The sequence below is a fragment of the Dipodomys ordii genome, unplaced genomic scaffold, assembly GCF_000151885.1.
Source record: "Dipodomys ordii isolate 6190 unplaced genomic scaffold, Dord_2.0 Scaffold105, whole genome shotgun sequence".
Lineage (NCBI taxonomy): Eukaryota > Metazoa > Chordata > Mammalia > Rodentia > Heteromyidae > Dipodomys > Dipodomys ordii.
In genome coordinates, this window is record NW_012267321.1 from 3803336 (window position 1) to 3827087 (window position 23752).

General features: G+C 44.8%; 2 protein-coding genes across 3 annotated transcripts in view; both read left to right on the top strand.

Annotated features, from left to right (window-relative positions):
• Positions 1 to 19814, top strand: Znf606 (zinc finger protein 606). Of its 2 annotated transcripts, XM_013027755.1 has the most exons (7): positions 1 to 555; positions 1768 to 1836; positions 3283 to 3339; positions 3813 to 3901; positions 10854 to 10980; positions 11229 to 11324; positions 16698 to 19814. In XM_013027755.1, exons 2-7 carry the CDS (start codon positions 1806 to 1808, stop codon positions 18656 to 18658), a joined length of 2361 nt encoding a protein of 786 aa, XP_012883209.1. In that variant the 5' UTR covers positions 1 to 555; positions 1768 to 1805; the 3' UTR covers positions 18659 to 19814. The 2 variants fall into 2 exon arrangements, with proteins under 2 accessions (XP_012883209.1, XP_012883208.1); XM_013027754.1 differs by lacking the exon at positions 1 to 555 and having other exon boundaries at positions 1640 to 1836.
• A 1370-nt stretch (positions 19815 to 21184) lies between these two features.
• Positions 21185 to 23752, top strand: part of LOC105994236 (chromosome unknown open reading frame, human C19orf18) — an 8534-nt gene continuing 5966 nt past the window's right edge. Inside the window, exons 1-2 of the mRNA XM_013027649.1 lie at positions 21185 to 21211; positions 23161 to 23200. Coding sequence (XP_012883103.1) covers positions 21185 to 21211; positions 23161 to 23200 — 67 coding nt within the window. The remainder of the gene's footprint in view (positions 21212 to 23160; positions 23201 to 23752) is intronic.

Below are 23752 nucleotides of genomic sequence, written 5' to 3' on the forward strand. Positions count from 1 at the left end.
CATCCATCCATATCTGTATGACTGTGTTCTCAGTATAGTGTGAGTGCTGGAGTCCTCTTCCAGGAGCTCCTACAGCGAAAGTGGCTACCGTGAGCTGCCATTTTGCAGACCAGCAAACTGAGGTTCCAGGCCGGCTGCTCACCCGCCCGCCCAGGTGAGCGGCGGCGACGGGAGATGGAGGTCTGCTATTCTCACCTCCTACCTCGCTGCGGCTCCGACACCAGAAGCCCACACCTGTCTGGGTGCCGCGGAGGGTGGACAGGGGGCGGCGCAGATAGAAGGGGTGGTCCACCATAGCGGCGCTTCCGGCACGAACAGGAAGTAAACCCTCTGGAACTACAACTCCCAGAAGCCGCTGCGTCGCGTCCTTGTCGACACCCGGGAGCTGCCGCCATTGTCCGTGGTCGAGCTGAGGCCGTCGCGAAGTCCGCGGCTCTGGAGAACTCGCGCGGAGAGGCGGCACCAGGGCTGTTGCTGCGCCTGGTGGCCCCGGTTCGCCTCGATGCCCCGGTCGCCCTCGGCTCCCTTGCTTCCGGCCTGGTCGGGCGGTCCCGGGTGAGTCCTGCACCCCGGACCTGGCTTTGTTCCTTCGCGCCCGGCCGGCGTCCCAGCCGCGTCGCAGCGCGGGGTTCGGCGGCCCCGACCCCGGCCGGGCGGCGCGCCTCCGAGGCGTACTGAGGGGAAGCCCGGTGCCCGGGCGCTCGGCTGTCGGTATGGCTCACCCGGCGCAGCGTGGGGCGCCGAGCGCTGCCTCAGTTTCCCTTCGGTTTGAAGTGCCGCGCGCGCGTGAGACCTGACGTCGCATTTTGAGCAGCGGGGCCCAGCACAGGCCACCTGCCTTGCGGTCGGGCGTGTGTGGCGCCGCCGCTCCCCCAGCCGCGAGGCGTTCGTTTGCACGTCCGCGCTGGCGAGTGTGAACGCGGGCGTGCCGCTCCCGAGCGCCACGCGTGCGAGAGGCCAACCCCTGCCTCGCCCTGAGAACTCAGGTCCTGCAGAAGGCCTGGAACACGGGCAGTTGGGGTTCCGACTTCCAGACGCTTCTCTCTGACCGCAACACTGATGGGACTTGCAGTGTTGAGTCTGGTAGATTTGAAGGTGGAGTATTTCCGGGGCAGAGGTACAACAAAGTACATAGCAACGTAATGTTTACATTTGAACTTAGGAAGTTTACAAATCACTGGGCTTGTGTATTCGTCAAGTGTGCGCCGCTGTCCACTTCCGTCAAAAGACAGCCCTCCCTCCCATTCTGCAGGCATTCCCTGCCCCTTTGCTCAAACTCTATACCGATACTGCGTGTGGGTTGCATGTAGATTTTAGTGGTTTTGTCAGATGACTGAGACACACACACACACACACACACACACACACACACACACACACAGAGGTTAACTTTCTCTTCAAGAGTTCTGTCATGGGGCTGGGAAGGTGGCTCAGTGGTAGAGCGCTTGCCTTGCATGGCCTGAGGCCCTGGGTTCAATTCCTCAGCACCACATAAGAAAAAAGCCGAAAGTGGCGCTGTGGCTCAAGTGGTAGAGCGCTAGCCTTGAGCTGAAGAGCTGAGGGACAGCACCCAGGCCCAGAGTTCAGGCCCCACGACCGCCCCCCCCAAAAAAAAAAAAAAAAGTTCTGTCATGACATAAATTGTATGCAGTTTTTTCCCAGTGCTTTCTAGAAGTCTTGTGTTGCTTCTGTGGATGAGGTCTCTTCTTGTTCCTGCTGGATCTTCTGTGAGAAAGGACCCGTTTTATCTTTTTCCGCTGCCTCTAGGTTGATATTCTAGGTGCCTGAGTGATCAAACTTCAGGGATGGCAGCAGTCAACCAGTGGCCTTCCTGGGGTAAGTCCAAATCCTGTTTTTCTCCAGGGCTGAGGAGGGACTGAGGAATGGATGAAATAGGGTCTGTCTTCTTGGTACTGAATGAGAACTGATTGGTGATTAAGGGAAAAATTATTGGTATAAAAGACAATGTAATGGTACAATTTTTGTGTTCAGGTCCTGTAAAATACTCTAAGACACATTCCTGCAGTTTGTGGGTTGTTTTTTTTTTTTGGTCGGGACGTGGGGCCTGAACTCTGGGCCTCTTCCACTTGAGCTACAGCGCCACTTCCGGTTTTCTGGTGGTTTGTTGGAGATAGGAGTCTCACGGTCTCTCCTGCCCGGGCTGGCTTTGAACCGCGATCCTCAGATCTCAGCCTCCTGAGTAGCTACGATTACAGGCGTGAGCCACCAGCGCCCGGCTAATTTGCTATCTTTAAAAAATGCTGTGATAGCCGGGCACCGGAGGCTCATGCCTGTAATCCTAGCTACTCTGGAGCCTGAGATCTGAGGATTGAGGTTCAAAGCCTGCCCGAGCAGGAAAGTCCATGAAACTCATCTCCAGTAAACCATTCGAAAACTAGAAGTGGCGCTGTGGCTAAAGTGTTAGAGAGCTTGCCTTGAACTGAAGAGCGCAGAGATATTGCCCAAGTCCAGAGTTCAAGCCCCAAATGCTTGTGATATCAGTGATACATTTTATCTTTAAGTGTTTTTTTTTTTTTGTTGGTTGTGGAGCTTGAACTCTGGGCCTGGACATTTTCCCTGCACTCTTTAGCTCAAGGAGAGTGCTCTACCACTTGAGCCATATCACCACTTCTGGTTTTCTAGTGGTTTATTTGAGATAAGAGTCTCATGGACTTTCCTGCCTGGCCTGGCTTTGAATTGTAATCCTCAGATCTCAGCCTCCTGAATAGCAAGGATTGCAGGCATGAGCCACTGGCACCTGGCTATCTTTAAGGTTTTATTCACCAAAGATGTCAAGTAGTATCCTACTACTTTTTTTCTTTTTTTTTGAATTGGTCCCGGTCCTCAAACTAAAGGCCTGAGTGCTGTCTTTAAGCTTTTTTGTTTTTGTTTTTTTTTCCCATAAAGGCTTAGTGCTCTACCACTTGAACCACACCTCCACTTTCAGCTTTTTGGTGGTTAATTAGGCATAAGAGTCTCAATAGACTTTCCTGACTGGGCTGGCTTCAAACTGAGATCCTTAGATCTTAGCCTCCTGAGTAGCTAGGATTACAGGCATGAGCCACCACTGCCCAGCTCCTACTATGTACTTTTTTTTTTGGTGGTCGTGGGACTTGAACTCTGGGCTTGTGCGTTTCCTGTATAAATCCAGTTCATGTTGGAATTTTCATGTCCTTGGGCTCTGTGTCTGGAACTTTTGTCAGGTCCATTTGTGGGAATGCTTCCTTTTGCATGCTAGTCTCTGGGATTATGTCACAGTTGAAACCTGGCTCTTCTGTGTAGGTACCCTTTTGGATCAATCCTGGGGGATGGCAGCTGCTGACCGGTGGGCCTCCTGGGGTGAGTTAACAGGCCCAACTCTTCAGTTAGGTTGGCAGTTCTATCCTGGCCTCTTCGTGTAGTGAGCTGGTGATCAGAGCTGGAGACTAAGTGCTTCTTTAGAGCAGGGGACTTGTGGTCTAGTTCTGTTTCCCTGCTGAGTTGGAACAAGGAGGAATGAGAAAACTAGGGGATAAAGTTGGACATTGCTAGGATTGAATGCATGAAAATTACAGTAAGTGCTCATGCCCAGCAGTCTATGAACAGACCCTGCTTCTCAGAAATGGTACATAGGGGGTCAATTAGGGATTCACATTTTAGGTATATCCTTACCTGCTCTGAACTCCATTTTCTTCATCTGTAGAATGAGGATTTGGTCTCTTCTCTCACCCACGAGGGGAGGAGTTTGGGCAGGGACTGGCGCTCCCTAGTCCCTGGAATGATGGGCTTCTGACAGGAAGAGCTGCCTCCATGATTGCTTTTTTCTTTCCCAGCTGTGTGTCCTCAAGATCCTTCCTGGCACGCAGAGGAGATCCCTGAGGATAGGAAGAGGGCAGCTGGGCTCCCAGCAGCCCAGGTCCAGGTGAGATGGGGCTTCTGTTTTTTCCTGAATGGTCACTGTGTTCTAGAATGGGTACCTAGGTTCTTCTTGGACAAGTAGTCAGTGTGGTTTCTCAGATTACAGCAGTAAGAGTCTAGCTCAAGAATGAGTCAGCCAGAAGTGAGTGCAAGTAGGGAGAATGCAGTCCATTTTCCGTGATATGGATCCTCATTGTCAACAAGCCTGCCGCAGTCCACAAGACCCTGTGTTTTGGGGATGAAAGGACAATCATTCTAGCTACTCAGGAGGCTGAGATCTGAGGGTCAAGGTTAAAAGCCAGCCTGGGCAGAAAAGTCTTTGAGACTCTCACCTTCAATTAAAACAGCAAAAAGCTGGACGAGGAGCATGGCGCAAGTAATAGTGTACCAATCTTGAGTGAAAAGATTTAGGAACAGTGCTTAGTCCCTGAGTTCAAGCACCAGGAAAACACACACACACACACACACACACACACACACACACACACACACACACACACACACACACACACACACACACACACACACACACACACACCAGCCATCTTAGCTGACAGCCCCCTTTTCTCTTCTCCTTCTACTTACTAATACCTATTATTATTATTAGGTATTAGGCTAATCTTTTGTCAGTTGTAGACCTTGAATGCAGGGCCTGAGTGCTGTCTCTGAGCCTCTTTGTGCTCAAGGCTAGCACTCTTATCACTTGAACCACATATTTAGGCTAATCTTACTGGAGCAACTCCATGCTTGCTGTGAGAAAAAAGGCTAGGCATGAGAATCTCTCATGCACCTTTCCAGGGCTGTTCACTCAGCCAGTGACAGACAGCTCACGGCTGTCCTTGGGCTGCACATCCCCTGAAGGACACTAGAAGCCTGAGACCTGGAAGGAGGTCTCAGGAGAAAACATCACTCAGTCCGAGTCATGTTTTGGGAGATGAGATGGAGTCTGTATTGAGATCAGTGGAGACACAGAGATGCTGTGAAGGGGAGGCTGCCTGGAACATTAGGAGGCAGAAAAAAAGGCATCAGCCAAATAGGCACAACAGGTGAGCAGTGGTCTGACTTCTGTAGCTCCGTGGTTGTGTTTTTGGGGGCAGAGAGTGCACTGTATGATCTATGTCCAGATGTGAAGACTGAGGTCGCAGGCTGGAGAGGCCAGTACAAACCCAGCTGGGCCCTGCATCCCAGTGGAAGTAAGGAGCCTCAGAAGTGATGGAAGCAGGAGATACTATAATCCAGAATATGGCTAGAAAGAGGCTTCTGATGATGGAGAGCCTGCTGTGGGGCTGGCTCACATTTCAGGCTTCAGTCTGACCAGGGTAGAGACCAAGATAGGAGAGAAATAAAGAAGCTTGAGTAGAGGCTTCAGGGCTGAGCCAGTGGTGGCTTCTGAGAGAAGTAGGGCAATAGAGGTTAGAGTGAAGAGATTTTAAGACAGATAGTTAAAACCTTTTTTTGTCAATTATGGGTCTTGAACTCTGGCCTGGGCACTATCTCTCAGCTCTTCAGCTCAAGGCGAATGCTCTACCTTGTGAGCCACAGCACCACTTCCTGTTTTCTGAGTGGTTTATTGGAGATAAGAGTCTCTCGGACTTTGCTGCCTGGGCTGGCTTTGAACTGTGATCCTCAGACCTCAGCCTCTTGAGTATCTTGAGTAGCTAGGATGACAGGTGTGAGCCAATAGTGCCCAGCTGTCTTTTTTTTTTTAATAGTAGCTTTATTGAAATATGATCTGGAAATTATAGTTACCCTTTTAACTTATATAGTTCATTTTTTTTAAAACATAGTAGAATGATGAGTCCCTCACAGATACCTGATTTTCAAATATTTTTCCACCTCAAAAGAAATCCTGAATCCATTTCATGGTCAGTCAGTCTCTTTTCCCTCAACTCCCAGCTCCTGGCAAATCACTAACCATTCTGTGTATGGATTTGCCTGTCCTGGACTTTTTGTGTAAGTGGAATCATAATGTATGGCCTTTTGTTTCTGGCTTCTTTCACTTAGTTTAATCTTTTAAAGGGCTATTCATATCATAGTCTACATTTACATTTCTTCTCTTTTTTTTTTTTCCTGGTCTTGGCACTTGAACTCTGAGCCAAGGCACTGTCGCTGAGCTTCTTTTGTTCAAGGTGAGCACTCTACAACTTGAGCCACAGCTCCGCCTCTGTCTTTTTTGAGTAGTTTATTGGAAATAAGAGTCTTATGGAGTTTCTTACTCCAGCCGGCTTTGAACCATGATCCTCAGATCTCAGCCTCCTGAGTAGCTAGGATTAGAGGTGTTAGCCATCGGTGCCCAGCTGCATTGACATTTCTTTTCATGATAAGCACCTACATTTTAACTTCTTGCTTTTAGTTTCTGACAGTTGTCTTCATATTTCTAAATGAGAGATTTTAAGTATTTATTTTTGGCGGTATGAGATTTGAACTCAGGATATTACACTTGCTAGGCAGGCATCTACTGCTTGAGCCTCCAGCTTGACTTTAAGTTCTTTTTTTTTCTAACACGTGAAATTTACATTTACTATTGAATAAATGTGCTCCCTGCTATGGAAGGCCAAAAGGATAATTGTCTCATTACTTTTACCTGTAAGCTAAAATAACAAAGCAAGCCAATGTGAGATAGTGTTGTAACATTTTTTTTGTGTGATAAAATTTTAAAAAGTCTGAATTGTGTGCCTATCCCATAATTAATAAGGAATTAATAAAGCCTCCTACAGTTTCAAAACTGACAGGTGAAGTGCATCGAAAGTGTGCTGCCCGCATGGCAGCTGTTGCCCCTGGGAAGCTGAAGGGCCTGAACGGCGTATGCAGGGTGGTGATTATGTGGCATCAGAACCTGGGTGAGCTCACTGCAGTTACGATGTGAGCATCGCAGAGTCACAAGCAGTGATGCTGGGCCAGCCTCAGAGAGGGGCCCAGATCAGTCCCCTGGGAATAGAGGTTGGCTACAATAAAATGTTAGGAAGAAGCCTAACTAATCACCTTGCTGCACTCTGCTGTTGATTCATGTGAGGGTTTCTGAGAATCACTAGAATGACTGCTGAGAAAATAAAACAGAATTAAACTAACAATACCCTCTAATGTCTGAAGAGTTGTGATTTCTGAGAACATGCATGTGGCCCCTCCCCACACTCACTTTGGAATTTTCCCTGTGGTAACTTGGATTTGAATTGAGTTTTTAATTAAATGAGATCTTCTGGAGCTCAAAGAGGTGTGTGACCCTTTATGGTTCCCTCCAATTTAAACACATATTGAAATAAAACATCCGCTAACTGAAAACACCAAGTGCTATGATCCCCTCATTATCTGAAAAGTCTACTTTTGGAAACATGTTGGTCAGTCAGTCAAGTGTCAGCTTGATGGAGCTTTGATTCTCCTATTTCAGAAAACAGTAGGAAATAATAGTCATAATTTCCCTCCTATTAAAAAACCTATCACTCCTCAACCCCCAAATATGGAAATGCTCTCAAATCCCTGTAAATACCTACTAAGTATTTCTGCATTATAAACATGTCTGATATACTTGAGGATATACTCCAGTTTTGTTTTTCTTCTCTGCAGAGAGCTGCATAAAATGTTAACATCTGGGTTTGTTGTATACAGTCATCCCTCACTATATCTCAGTATACTTATTGTGGTATCACTGGTTTTTTTTTAAAAAAATATATCTAATTCTGTATCAGAGTTTTTGCTATTTTGCAGTATATATGTTTATGATTTTAATTTGCCTAAAATTTTAAAATAATATAAAAATAAAAGTGTTAAGTTTAATAAGAGATAACTGGGCACCTATGGCTCATGCCTATAATCCTAGCTACTCAGGAGGCTGAGATCTGAGTATCATAGTTCAAAGCCAGCCCAGGTAGGAAAGTCTGAGATTCTTTTTTTTTTCAATTAACCACCAAAAACCAAAAGTAGAGCTGTGGCTCAAGTGGTAGAGCATTGGCCTTGAGCAAAAAGCTAGCGCTCTACCACTTGAGACACAGCACCACTTCCAGCTTTTTCCTTTTTGCTTATGGGGTACTGAGGAATTGAACCCAGGGCTTCATGCATGCAAGGCAAGCGCTCTCTACCACTGAGCCACCTCAGCCCCCAAAAGTCTGAGATTCTTTTTTTTTTTGGTGGGGGGATCCGGTCATGGGGCCTAAACTCTGGGCCTGGGTGCTGTCCCTCAGCTCTTCAGCTCAAGGCTAGTGCTCTACACTTGAGCCACAGCGCCACTTCCAGCTTTTTTCTTTTTGCTTATGTGGTGCTGAGGAATTGAACCCAGGGCCTCAGGCATGCAAGGCAAGCGCTCTACCACTGAGCCTCCTTCCCAGCCCAAAAGTCTGAGATTCTTATCTCCAATTAACCACCAGAAAACGAAATGATGCTGTTGCTCAAGTGGTAGAGTGAGCTAAAGAGATGAGGGACAGTGCCTAGGCCCAGACTGACAAGTCCCATGACTGACCAAAAAAAAAAAAAAAAGCTTAATAAGAGAGTGGGAAAAGTTCGTATAGTGGTAAGGATTTATAAGGCCTTAAGATATGTGTATATGTGTGTGTATATATATATTTATACATTATATACATACATATATATAATGCTATTTTGTGGATTTTCACCTATCATGAGGGTGTCTGGACCATAACTTCCACAATAGGTGAGGGATTTCTAGTACACTTACAATCCTACAACTTGAGATGCTGAGGCAGGAGGTGTTACAGTCCGGCTAGGCTACAGAATGGGATCCTGTCTCCAACAAAAGGAAGAACACCCTTTAGACTGTCAATAACAAGATTATGTCAGAGAAGCCATATGACTTGCTCTAGGTTTCCTGAAAGGAGCAATCCAAGAAACTCAGATGATGAACCATCAGGCAAGATCCTGTTAGACAGGCAGCTAAGACCCAGCTCAGTACTTTTGACCTTCCTTCTGACCATGATAGGATTTAAGTGTGCAGCTGGTGTGTGAGCAGACTCAAGGCGTGCTTAGAATGCCCAGAGGGAAGCATGTACATGTACAAAATGACGTGCAAGAATGCTGATGAAGATTTTTTCTAGGCTTCTCTGCAAGCCATCCCAGCATATGATTAGAAGATGTAAGTTCCACAGGGCCTCCTGTGAGACCAAAGACGCGAGGCCCACAGGGCTTCCTGTGAGACTGAAGATGGAGGTCCACTGGGTCTCCTATGGAACTGAAGATGTGAGGCCCGTGGGGCTTCCTGTGGGACTGAAGATGGAGGTCCAGGGGCTTCCTGTGGGACCGAAGACTTGAGGCCCATGGGGCCTCCTGTGGGACCATGGATGTGAGGCCCATGGGGCTTCCTGTGGGACTGAAGATGTGAGGTCCACGGGGCCTCCTGTGGGACCAAAGACATGAGGCCCACAGGGCCTTCTGTGGGACTGAAGACCCCCCTGCTCATCCCTGGGAGGTGAACCCTTCTCTGTTTGGCACCCTTACCCCATAGCATCAGTAGGCTTCCTACCTGGGAGGCTCCCTTGCCTATACATAGGAGACTGGACCTCTGTCTTCCCTTGTCTCTTCCCAACAGACTGGTAGTTTGATTCTCATTTGCAATTCTAAACTGCTCTGAGCACCCTTGAGGTGAGGCCTCGATTTGCTCTAATTAGGGAGAGTGTTCACCTAGCAAGTTTTTTAATTTTTCTTTAGTCATTCATGGGGCTTGGACTCAGGGCCTGGGCGCTGTCCCTCAGCTCTTCAGCACAAGGCTAGCGCTCTACCACTTGAGCCACAGTGCCACTTCCAGCCTTTTGTGTGTATGTGGTACTAAGGAGTCGAACCTAGGGCTTGCATGCTAGGCAAGTACTCTACCACTAAGCCACATTCCCAGCCCTGCTTATTCACTTTATCCTGTTGTTTCTTGGCTCCATATTTTCTAAAAGCATTGGTTTGGATTTTATTCACTTAATTTTTTTGGAGATTAAGTTTTCTTTTTTTTTTTTTATTCTGAAGGTAAGGCTGACCTCAAACTTGCTATATAGTTCAGACTGGCCTTTAACACAGCTACATGTAGAGCACAGTGATGCATGCCTTTTAATCTCAGTGCCTGGCTTAGTTTTTGAAATGTGAATCTTGCTATGTTGCCCAAGCTGGTCTTGAACTTGTGAGCTAAAGCTACCTTGCCTTGTCCTCCCAATAATTGATATTACAGGGCAGAATAGAACCCACCAGTGTGGATTTTATTCCACTTGGCCCAGGCTGCTTTGGGCCGTCTTGCTTATCCTTAGTTCCACTCCTTGGGTTCTTGGGTTGAGGTTATTGGTGAATGGAAGCTTCCTTTCTGAGCCCGGGAAGATATATGTGTCTGAATCACTTTCCAGGTTCTAAATTCACATGTTGGAACAAAAACTCTTAAAACCCAAAGTCTCTAGCCTGCATGGTTTTTAGCCTGTGTCTTTGCTGGTCCTGGACTTAACTGTTTGCATTTTCAGAAAAGTGGAGATGGTGGAAACTTGTCCACATTGGCCAGAGTTTCTAGAACTGGGTCAGAATCCTAGGAGAGCTCATCTTTGCTGTGGTTTGTGTATTTTAATTCTTTCAGACTATATCCCAAGCCAGATACTGGTGGCTCACACCTGTAATCTATACAGGAGGCTGAGACCTGAGGATCTAGGTTCAAAGCCATCCTAGATAGGAAGACATCTCCAATTAACCACCAAAAACCTGGAAGTGGCACTGTGGCACAAGTGGTAGAGTGCCAGTTGAGCAAAAAGCTCAGGGACAGTGCCCAAGCCCTGAGTTCAAGCCCCAGGACAACACTCACAAATATCCCAAATGTTGGGCATTGGTTGGTCTTCATTGAGACCTGATCTGCATCTGTCATGATCTTGATTATGTACCGGACCTTCTCTAATACCTTCTCTTTCCCCTAGGGCTTTCAGCCTCACTCTGTCCCCAGAAACATTTGGAGGGGGTAGCCTCAGGCTGAGAAGGAACATGTGTGCTCTTTTTAGGAACCAGTAACCTTCAAAGATGTGGCTGTAGACTTCACCCAAGAAGAGTGGAGGCAACTGAACCTTGTTCAGAGGACTCTGTACCGCGATGTGATGCTGGAGACCTACGGGCACCTCCTGTCTGTGGGTAAGGCAGCGCACCCGAAGTAAATGAAGCTGATGCAATGCCTTCAGCCACTCCTCCAGAAAAGGGGTTGAGTCTCAGAAGGGCTGAGATGATCTTGAGCCCTGAGACCCTGGGACAGAATTCCTAAGGTTGACAAAGTACACACAGCATTGCTGGTTCTGACCATGAGAAACAAATAGGCAAGGGAAGCTTCCTCTGGGTCCTGTGAAGCCTGGAACCCAAACCTCGTGTTTTTCTTCCACACATAGGGAATCAGATCACCAAGCCTGAGGTCATCTCCCTATTGGAACAAGGAGGAGAGCCATGGTTGGTGGAACAAGCGTGTTCCCAAAGCACGCATCCAGGTGAAAAGTTGTCTGTTGCATAAATTCAGAATTCCTTGTGCTGATTTTCCTGCTGTGGAAACTTAACATACTTAAAATTTATTACTAAGATATCTCACCTTGCTAATAAGACAGTAATTTTTGCATAATGAGTTTTCTTCCCTTGTGTCTGGTCTTTTCATGACACTCATAGTCTCAGTTTTCTTTCTCTAAAGTGACTTTGTCGATTTTCTAATTTTTTAGTTCCTTTATTGCCAAGTTGTAGCCTAGGGCCACAAACATTTCATATGGTTCAAAAACACCTCAAAGCCACAGAGGACGTGTAAGCTAAAATGACTCATTTATGTTGTTCTTACCCACCAACACACAGGTAATCACTTGACATAAATCTTGCTTCTAGGTAGAATGTTTTCATCTTTTTTTTTTTTTTTTTTTTGTCGGTCATGGGTCTTGAACTCTGGGCCTGTGTGCTGAGCTCTCAGCTCTTCAGCTCAAGGCTGGCGCTCTTGAGCCACAGTGCCACTTCTGGTTTTCTGAGGGTTTATTGGAGATTATAGAGTCTCATGGATATTCCTTCCAGGGCTGGCTTTGAACTGTGATTCTCAGATCTCAGCCTCCTGAGAGTTATGAGCCACCAGTGCCTGGCTTTATTGTTTATTATCCTCTAAATCCTATTGATTCTACATCCAAAAAGAAAAGGCTGATGCAGTCATGAGAATGAAGTCTTTCCCGTTGTGGTGCCAAGGCCTTAGGGTGAGAGGGTCCTCTTCCTGTGGATCAAGATTGAGGGAAGGTCATTCCCTCTTAGTAGAAGCTGTGGATGGGGCTGGGAAGGTGGCTCAGTGGTAGTGCATGCATGAGGCCCTGGGTTCGATTCCTCAGCATGACATAAGCAGAAAAAGCCACAAGTGGCCCTGTGGCTCAAGTGGTAGAGCGCTAGCCTTGAGCTGAAGAGCTGAGGGGGCAGCGTGTAGGCCCAGAGTTCAGGCCTCACGACCAACCAAAAAAGAAAAAAAAAAAAAAAAGAAAGAAACTGGATGACAGCAGCTGTTAAAAGACTTAAGGCTTTTGTATATTAGTGGCAGGATTGGCTCTTCAGCTGGCTGACCTGCTCTTGCCACACATCCATTTCTGGGTGATGCCTCCCTTCCCATTTTCCTTTCTTTTGGCTGGTAGTATGGTTTGAATTCAGGGCTTTATGCTCTTGCTTAGCTTTTTTACTCAAGGATGGCATTCTACTACTTGAACCATACAATACTTCTGACTTTTTGCTGGGTAGTTGGGAGACCAGAATCTCACAGATTTTTGTTTTGGGGCTTGCTTCAAACCTTGAACCTCAGATTTATACCTTCTGAGTAGCTAGGATTTTAGCCATGACCTATCAGTACTTGGCTCTTATAGAATTTCTTTATGTTACTACAATATATAAGAATATGTAAATTATTTTTCATATGTGTATCTTTCTGTTTGGGAGATTCTGAAGTTTGGACTCAGGTTCTTGCACTTGATACGCAGGTAAGTGATTTAACACTTGAGCCATAATCACAACTATTTTTATTTTACTCTTGTATTTTTGCCCAGAGCTGGCCTCCAACTGCAGTTGTCCTGACTTGTCCTCCCAAGTATCTGAGAGAATATAGGCATGTGCCACCATACCTAGATTTTTTTTTTTTGTGGTGGGTACTGGAGTTTGAATTCAAGGTCTTGGATTTACTATATAGGTGTTCTAATATTTGAACTATAACTCCAATGTTTGGACTTTTGTTTTTTTTTCAAATAGGGTCTCAAATTTACACATGGGCTGAGCTAGATTGTGATCTTCCTATTTATGCTTCCTTTGTAGCTATAGTGACAGGTGGGAGCAATAAACCGTGACTATCCCATTAGATGATCATGCCCCAGTCTCCATAATTTGTGAATATTGTACCTCATATGGAAAAGGGGGCTTTTCAGATATGAATAAGTTATGGATCTTGAGATAGAGAGATTATCCTGGGATATCTGGGTATAAATGTAATCACAAGGATCCTTATAAGAACCAGGCATAGCTGGGCGCAGGTGGCTCATGCCTGTAATGCTAGCTACTCAGGAGGCTGAGATCTGAGGATCATGGTTCAAAGCCAGCCCGGACAAGAAAAGTCCATGAGACTCTTTTTTTTTGGGTCCGGTTGTGGGGCCTGAACTCTGGGCCTGGGCACTGTCCCTCAGCTCTTCAGCTCAAGGCTAGCACTCTACCACTTGAGCCACAGCGCCACTTCTGGCTTTTTTTTTTCTGCTTATGTGGTACCGAGGAATTGAATCCAGGGCCTCATGCATGCAAGGCAAATGCTATACCACTGAGCCACCTTCACAGCCCCTCCATGAGACTCTTATCTCCAATAATCCACTCAGAAAAACAGGAAGTGGCACTGTGGCTCAAGTGGTAGAGCACTACCCTTGAGCTGAAGAGCTGAGGGACAGTGCCCAGGCTCATAGTCAAGCCCTGTGACTGAAACCCTTCCCCCCCAAAAAAAGTCATGACTGGGCAGGCTGCACAGTGAATGAGCACTTGAGTCACTTGCACAATGCCCTTGGTTTGATTCTCAGCACCACAATTTCCTTTTCTTTTTAAGGTGAGCCAAAAAGGATCTGAGATCCCCAAGGGGAGATGTTATGATAGAAATAGAGGCTGAGGTGATTTGTTCTGAAAATGGAGGTTCTGTAAGCCAAAGAATACCAGCAGGTTCTAGAATCCAGAAGTGGTTTTCCCTGGAGCTTCTGGAAATAGCTCATTTCTGCTTATTGCTTTACTTTTTTTTTCCCAGTGAGAGCCGTTCTGGATTACTGACTTCCCAGATCTATATGATGATAAATCTGTTATTGTGAACCATTAAACATTTGATGAGTTGTCACAATAGCAGTAGGGAACTAATACAGACTTGTTTGGTTATTGGAAGGTTGACCCCTTGGCAGCAATGGCATATTGCTGCTGATACAAGTAATTTGTTAGGTATTTTGTGGGATTCATTCTCATTCAACTATCAGGAAAGGCCAGCAAGGATAGTGGCAGAGCCAGCTTTTAAATAAAGATTATCAGACTAATTCCTAAGGCTTTTTGATCATCTGTGCTATTATTCTAATCTGTCTTGTATCATTGTTCTTTTTTTTTTTTTTGGGTCCGGTCGTGGGCCTGAACTGTGGGCCTGGGCGCTGTCCCTCAGCTCTTCAGCTCAAGGCTAGTGCTCTACCACTTGAGCCACAGCGCCACTTCTGGCTTTTTCTTTTTGCTTATATGGTGCTGAGGAATTGAACCCAGGGCCTTATGCATGCAAGGCAAGCGCTCTACCACTGAGCCACCTTCCCAGCCCCTTGTGTCATTGTTCTAAAGGTGATTTTGTAGTGTTCTGAGGAATTATAACCTTAGGGGTAAGTATCCTTAAACCATGATGCTATTTTCCCTTTGAACTGGTAAATTTTGTGTTCTTTTTTGTTGGTTTATTTTGGTGGTTTGGAGTTGGCCTCATGCTTGTCAGGAAGGTGCTCTATTTCTTTTTTCTTTTTCGTTTTTTTTTTTTTTTGGTCAGTCCTGGGGGCTGAACTCTGTGCCTGGGCACTGTCTCTCAGTTCTTCAATTCAAGGCTAGTACCCTACCACTTGAGCCACAGCACCAGTTCTGGCTTTTTTTTCCTGCTTATATGGTGCTGAGGAATTGAACCCAGGGCCTCATGCATGTGAGGCAAGCACTCTACCACTGAGCCACCTTCCCAGCTCCAGGAAAGTGCTCTATTTCTGAGCAATGCTTCTAGCCTTTTTTGGACTGATTATTTTTGAGATAGGTTCTCTCTGCCTGCCTATCAGCATATCTGGTCTGTAATCCATCTACTTAGGCTTCCCATTGTAGCTGGATGATAGGCACAAGCCATTATTCCTACCTTCTTTCTGTTGAACTAATTTCACAGACTTTTTTGCTTGGGCTGGCCTGGAACCATAATCCTCACATTTTTAGCCTCCCACATAGCTTAGAATGACAGAACACACTACTGTGCCCAGTTTTTTTTTGGGGGGGGAGGTTTTGTCTTGTGAACTTTTCTGCTTGGATTGGCTTTGAATCTCTATCCTTGAATGTTTAACCTCCCAAGTAGGTTGGGTTACAGGCATGGCCACCAGCAGCCAGCTAAACCTTGTGTGCTTGATTGGACTCAGAGGAACAGGAAATAATGCAATAGCATTTTATCATAGGTAACATCCTGTCTCAAAGTCCTGTCTTTAATAATAACTTTATTTTAATACTCCTCATTTTTAATTTAAATATTACTTGCCAGGGGCCTGAGTACTCATCATCCCCACTCTGTAGCATTAGGGACCACACACAGGATCTTGTGCCTGCTGGGTAAGCCTCCCCTGAGCCACATCCCAGCCATGTTATCAGCCTTTGTTACTTTTTTTTTTTTTGCCTTAATAGCATTTACTGGGTCCATTTATTGGGGGGTCTCCAAGACTATCCAAGTTCAGTGATTTACTATGATGACTCAAGCTCAAAAGTGATCCTTAATGTTAGTTTATTACACTGAAAAGATACAATGCAACATTGGCAGAGTGAAAAGTACATGGAGCTAGGTCCAGAGGAAGTATGATGTAAGTGTCCATTAGTATTTTCCCACAACCTTGCCTGAGATTTAAGTGAATGTCCAAGGTATTTATGGAGAGGGATTGGCCATAGAGGCACACCCACAAGGGGCTTGTTCACTTTCAGTGACAGTGTTTTCACAGACTATCTAGAGAAATTGGTATAGTATACTAAAGGCATTTAACATACAGAGATGTCTTAGCATTTACCATCTTTCAAGGTCTCAGTTCTTGAGGTGGCCAAGGGCCAGGCTTTAAACAGGCCATCTTTGTGTTGTACAAGGTTTGAGTATCTTAGCCCTGAAGTGAACTCTTCTATACCTTAAATTCTGGTCCTCAATGGACACTAGTGGTTTGCATCTGTCATCCTAGCTACTCAGGTGATTGAGATCTGAGGATTGTGGTTGGAAACTGGGCAGGAAAGTCCATAAGACTCTTGTCACCCCTAAACTACAAAAAAAAAGGTAGAAATGGAGCTGTCGCTCAAGTGGTAGAGCATTATCCTTAAGCAAAAAAGCTCAGGGATAGAGCCCAAGCCCTCAGTTCAAGCCCCAAAACTACAGTCAAACAAAAATTTCACTGGCTTTCTGATCCTCTTTTCCTTTTTGACAAACTTGTTTACATTCTCTGGTTAATTATCTAACACTTTTCATATTCTGTATTTTGACAATTCTCTGGGTTTCAAGTCTGTAATTGAAAACAAATTTACTCTTGCTTTTAATAATACGAAACTATTTCCACTCTATCCCAGTCTTTCTCTGTGTACTAACAGCTTTCTTGTTGTTTCAGAATTGATGAGAAGTCTTGAAAGCAAATCACTGATCCCAACACAGAGTGTTTTTGAAGAGCAACCCTGTGGCATGAAGTTGGAACGATACATATGGGATGAGCCTTGGTTTTCCAGGTTAGGAGTTTGGGGATGTAAAGACCAGCTAGAAATGAACCAGAGTACAGCGATGAGGCAGATGGTCTTCATGCAAAAACAAGTACTGTCCCAAAGAGGTTCTGAATTCTGTGGATTTGGGACAGAGTATAGCCAGAGTTTAACTTTTGTTCCATCTCAGAGAGTTTCTCAGTTAGAACACTTCTATAAGCCTGAAACACATGCTGAAAGTTGGAAATACAACTCAGCCATAATGTGTGCAGATAAGGTTAGCTGTGAAAATACTGATCATGACAAAGCCCTCTACCAGTCCATTCTACCTATTCACTCTGCAAGAATGCAGACTGGAGATAATCTTTTAAAATGTGCGGATGCTGTTAAGTCTTTCAACCACATAATACATTTTGGGGATGGTAAAGGGATGCACACAGGAGAAAAACTCTATGAATATAAAGAATGCCATCAAGTCTTTAACCGGAGCCCATCATTTAATGAACATCCAACACTTCATAGCAGAGAAAACCAGTGTGACTACAAAGAATATGAGAATATCTTCTACTTCTCATCCTTTATGGAGCATCAAAAAATTGGTCCTACAGAGAAAGCTTATAAATACAACGAGTGGGAGAAAGTCTTTGGGTATGACTCATTCCTTACTCAACACACAAGTGCTTATACTGCAGAGAAACCCTATGAGTATAATGAATGCGGAACATCTTTCATCTGGAGCTCCTATCTTATCCAACATAAAGCTCATACTGGAGAGAAACCCTATGAATGTGATAAATGTGGAAAAGCTTTTAGGAATCGTTCAGCCCTTACTAAACATGAACGGACTCACACTGGAATAAAACCTTATGAATGTAACAAGTGTGGAAAAGCCTTCAGCTGGAATTCTCATCTCATTGTACACAAGAGAATTCATACAGGAGAGAAACCTTATGTTTGTAACGAATGTGGGAAATCTTTCAACTGGAACTCCCACCTCATTGGACATCAGAGAACTCATACTGGAGAAAAGCCTTTTGAATGTACTGAATGTGGAAAATCTTTCAGTTGGAGCTCTCATCTTATTGCCCATATGAGGATGCACACTGGAGAAAAGCCCTTTAAATGTGACGAATGTGAAAAGGCTTTTAGAGATTATTCAGCCCTTAGTAAACATGAAAGAACACATTCTGGAGCAAAACCATATAAATGTACTGAGTGCGGAAAGTCCTTTAGCTGGAGCTCCCATCTTATTGCCCATCAGAGAACTCACACAGGAGAGAAACCCTACAACTGTCAGGAATGTGGCAAAGCTTTCAGAGAGCGTTCAGCCCTTACTAAACATGAAATAATTCATTCTGGAATTAAGCCCTATGAATGCAATAAATGTGGAAAGTCCTGTAGCCAGATGGCTCACCTTGTTAGGCACCAAAGGACACATACTGGAGAAAAACCATATGAATGTAATAAATGTGGGAAATCCTTCAGTCAGAGCTGTCACCTTGTGGCTCATCGGAGAATTCACACTGGAGAGAAGCCCTATAAATGTAATCAGTGTGACAGGTCCTTTAACTGTAGTTCTCACCTCATTGCACACCGGAGAACTCATACTGGAGAGAAACCATACAGATGTAATGAGTGTGGAAAGGCATTTAATGAGAGTTCTTCCCTTATTGTACACCTAAGAAACCACACTGGAGAAAAACCCTACAAATGCAGTCACTGTGAGAAAGCATTCTGTAAGAACTCTTCCCTGATTATCCATCAGAGAATGCACAATGGAGAGAAACGCTTTATATGCAATGACTGTGGACGGGCTTTCAGTGGTCACTCGGCCCTGCTCCAACACCAGAGGAACCACAGTGAAGAGAAACTATAATAGGATTCAGAGAGTTTTGGTTCAATATACATTTCATAAAGCATTGAAAAATAACCCTATTAGTATAAACAAAATGGAAAGTTTCTTACTGAAAATTCAGTAAAACTTCTACCTTTATTATTTAATAGAAAATGCCTTTAGAAGAAACCTTATGAAGGAAAAGAACAGAAAAGCTTTCCACGGTTATATAGCCCTTATTCAGCACCAGATAATTTTAGAGAAGAAAGCTGTATATTCCCCACATGTCCTAAACTTTAGGAACAAGATTTAGGAATGAAGTTTTACTTAGCAAGGACTTCCTTCTTTGTAGATCAGTGTGCATTGTTAAGTGGAAATCTTTATACTGACAAAGTATTAATGATGGGAAATAGATTCCATCTTGCTAGAAGTTTGGATGGAAAGCTTTATAATAACATTTTGTGCATAATCCTATAAATACAGATAGATTTTTCTACTTAAAGGGGGAATCTAGGTGCTCTTTAGGAGATAAAATATGGAATACTAATCTGAATTTAAGGAAGAAAATAGTATAGTATTGAATAGGGTATTTACTGTTGCTCAAGATTAACCTCCTTAAAAACAGCTTAGTAAATGAAGTTACTAATGGTGGAAAGGTTGTCACCTAGAACTAGGACTGGTGTTAGGACAAAGGTGATAATAACCCATTGTGTCAGTATCCATTGCAGTGTCCACTGCAGTTGTTGAGCAGTTAGTTTGTAATTTGGTTTAGATGTAATTTGGTCTATTATAATTATGAACATTACAGCAATATATATAACATGAAGGGATAGAAAGGACATATAATTGTCTGTACATACCTACCATAACAAGTCTAAATAAATATATATGGAGGAAAGACCTGTTAGATCATGGAGAAATTAGCCCAGTTTATTTTTTGGTTTGTTTCACAAGTACCTATAGTGCTTACCATGTGGTAGGCCTCATTTTATGTGTTTTCTTTTTAGATATGAATTTGTGAAATCCCCTTAATTCTGATTTAGGTACTGTCCAGTTGTACAAATAGGGAAACTGAAATAGAGATTATGGGAACCTACCCAAGGGCCATAGCTAGTAATGAGTGGAGCTGAATTTATCTTTCTAATCACTGTGTAATGCTGTCTCTCCAGTGATGTTTTTCCCTAATATTTTTTCTCAGTTTTGTTCAGTGTTTTTTTGTAACTAAAGATTTGATAATAAAATATAAGAAAACCCTGAGCAATGAGAAGTTAAGTTCCTGGCTCCTGTGTCCCAAAAGGTTTCTGGTAAAGCAGAGCTGTTTTCCCCTTGGCATATGAGGACGTCTGGGTTAGACATTTAGAATCACTGTGAACTCATAGCTCTGTGGATTTCTGGTAAATGAGAACTAATTTTCCTTGGAATATGAAGAAGTCTGGGTTAGACATTTAGAACCACTGTGGGAAGTAGAATTGTGGCTCACAGTAGTAGAGTGTGACGGCTGCCAGTGGATTGCTCCTGTAATCCTAGCTACCCAAGAGGCTGAGATCTAAAGATTGCAGCTCAAAGCCAACTCAGGCAGAAAAGTCCCTGTGAGATTCTTTTTTTTTTTTTGCTAGATTTTTTTGTTTGTTTTGGGGTCCGGTCGTGAGGCTTGGGCCTGGGCGCTGTCCCTCAGCTCTTCAGCTCAAGGCTAGTGCTCTACCACTTGAGCCACAGTGCCACTTCTGGCTTTTTTTCCTGATTATGTGGTGCTGAAGAATCGAACCCAGGTCCTCAGGCATGCAAGACAAGCGCTCTACCACTGAACCACCTTCCCAGCCCCCCCTTGTGAGATTCTTATATCCAGTTAACCACTTAAAAAACAGAAATAGTACTGTGGCCCAAGTGATAGAATGCTAGCCTTGAGTACAAAGAGGCGCAAGGACAGTGCTCAGATCCTGGGTTCAAGCCCCATGACTGACAAAAAGTCTAGAATCACTGTGAAGACTGCAGATTTCTGGTAAATGAAAGCTAATTTCCCTTTGGAATATGAAGAAGTCTGGTTAGACAATTAGGATCCATTGTGAGGAGACAGGTTGACTGAGGAAGGGGCCATGGGGAGAAGGAATAGGAATTTTGAGCAGATGGTCCAGTGAGGGAGGTCACAGGCCATCAGCTCAGAGCAGTGCATTGGTGTGGCCCTTTGTACTGACACCAGAGGTGCAAGGGGAAACTGGAAGGGCTTAGTGAGTCATTGTGGACAGACCCCAGAAGCCAGGGCATGCTTGGAGTGCTGCAGTGTGGCCTACTGGACCCAGAAGTGAGGGGACTCTGGGGGAAGGGCCAATTCCAGGAGTGAGGGCATGTGGGGGGCTTTAGTGTGGCCTTGTGAGGGGTGCTGGGAACCCTTTGGCACAACCTGTGGATCCACAGCAGAAGTGAGGCAATGAAGAAGCAGGGAGTTTCTAGGAGCACTGGCTTTGAGCTGTGAGGCCCCCCTCCATCTCCAGACGTGTATGTCTTTTGCCCTGGAAACCACCCTGCCCTGTGACGTCATAGGACAATCCTGGTTCAGGTAGCGTAGGCAGCATGCAGTGGCAAGTACCTGCTTTCACGGTAGGTCTTCCTGGTGGCACTGGGCGGTGGGGGGAGTCGGGAGAGAGATTTGTGCCACTGTGTGGGAAGATTTCTTGGTGGAGAATCTGGGGCTTGCTTTGGTTTTCCATCTGGGAATCGCCCAGCTATCTGTGCTCCTCTAACTCATCCTAAAAATTTCATGGAAACTCCTTACAATGATAGAGCCCTGGTCTTCCCCTCCCCAGATTCATAAACCCAGAAATCTGTATTTTTTTCAGCCAGTGGTCTGGTTATTTGTCTTTCTGTGCTTGCTATGGTTTTACCCAAGGTCCTAACCTGGGTAACCACACACAAGGTAGAGGGCCATCAGGGTCTGGAGTTACGGGACCATCTGGGCAGGACTCGGGCAAAGCTGCCAGGAGTGAGGACCCAGTCTCGTGCACTGATGACATTGGTAGACGGAGTTGAGGATGCAGGTGATTCTGTCGAGCAGCCAGAGCTTCCTCGAAGGCAGTCCTGGCTGGGCTCCAGGATGTTATCTTGGATGTGGTACTGGATGTGATTTGTAAGAACAAAATTCTTGTTGACTTGATTAGAGATGACATCTATTCAATACCTATTTTCTGTTCAGAGTTAGGCACAGATTGCTTTATTTAATAACTAACCCTGTGAGGTAGGTTCTCTTTCTTCCTGTAATTTGCACATTTGGGAACTGAACTAGAGGTGTTAAATGACCATGAGGCTCAAACATCTAGGAGACCAGAGATGTGGTCTGAACTGTGTCCTTCCCTCACCTCAGGATAATTCTTCCTTTCCTTGCCTTTTGTATCAATATGAATAGCATTGTGTTTGACTCCCCTCCCCAGTCTTCATGCTCTGCAGGCAGGGATCTGTTCTCTTTTGTGTCTGCACCTGCAAGCGGAACCCCACTTGGGGACCCCCCCAGAGTTGGGACACCTTTCATTGGCTGACCTGGTTCCGTGAAGACAATTCTACTGCAGCAACAGAAGCTGACCTCACGGTGATGGCTCCAGCCCGGAACCCAAGCACTGCCAGGAGCAGAGCTTCTCCAGGTCCTTGGACTACAGCTAAATATTTCCCTCATCTATATGATGAAGGGTTGATGATTTTAGAATGGAGCATAAGGGTCAGAGTTCTTTCACAGTTTTATTTTTGTTTCTGCTGGAATGCCTACCTTATTTACATTTGGCTTATGCAGATGAACCCCAGTTTTCTGAAGACACAACAAACTTGTCAGGTATCGTCTTGACAGCCGTTTCTTTGCTTTGCTTGTTGTTGTTACTGTTGTTAATTTAGTAGTACTGGGGTTTGAATTCATGGCCTGCACTTGCCAGGCAAGCACTCTACCACACTCCTCTTTCTTTCTTTCTTTCTCTTTCTTTCTTTCTCTTTCTTTCTTTCCTTTCTTTCTTTCTTTCTTTCTTTCTTTCTTTCTTTCTTTCTTTCTTTCTTTCTTTCTTTCTTTCCTTCTTTCTTTCTTTCAATAGGGTCTCTTGCTTATGTTCAGGTATCCTGAAAGATGAACCTCCTTTTATATTTCTCATGTAGCTAGGATGACAGGTGTATGTCACCCATATGTCATCTCTAGAGGGTCCCCTTTCCTTGGGTACATAAAAGACAGCTGATTTCCACTTGTGTTCCTCTCAAGCATTATAAACCTTCTAAACAATGTCAATAAATTGCTTCCTCTACCTGTTGCGATTACCTTCTTGATGACAGGGCACTCTGACCACCAAAAGTTGTATCAATTATATGCAGGTTCTCAGGGACTTTGGGGTCAGCGTTGGTGAATTTCCTTGTAAGTCTGATTAATTCAGTCTAAATTTCCAGAGTATCCCAATTAGCCTTTCGTTGTGATTCTCACATCTTATTTAGGCTTTTCTGGTTGGGTACTCCTCTGTAAAGTCCCATGGAGATACATCTCTGATAATGATGTATACTGACATTTCCTGCATCTGCTACATTAGGGCTGCCAATTTGGTTACCCTCTTGATACGGCTGAATCAGGTAAGGGGTCTTGGTTAGTTTTTGGGTCAGAGATTCGTCTCATCTTACTGTACTGTCACAAGCAAGATGTTCAACAAAGTTTGTAAATAGAGAAGACTATTTCTGCCTTCCTCTCCCAACTGGGAGAGTCTCAGGCCAGCTGCATTCATGCATCCTCTGTCTTCATGCCTCCAGGAGGTGTACCCACAACCTGGGGCGGGCCAGGGCTTCAACATAGCAGGGGTAAAGGGATTTATTATTCTCAGATTAATGAGGTCTTCTTGGACCTCTTCCAGGGCATGGCTTTGACTTTTAATCTACAATCCACTTAGTTTCTGGCTGTTCAGAGTAACTGCACACAGGCTTAAATGTGGGATTTCACCCCATTTACCTCCTTTCTGAAAAAATGACTCAATGCAAGATTATATAACAGGGCTGGGAAGTTGGCTCAGTGGTAGAGTGCTTGCCTTGCATGCCTGAGACCCTGGGTTCAATTCCTCAGTACCACATAAGCAAAAAGAAAAAAGCCAGAAGTGGTGCTGTGGCTCAAGTGGTAAAGTGCTAGCCTTGAGC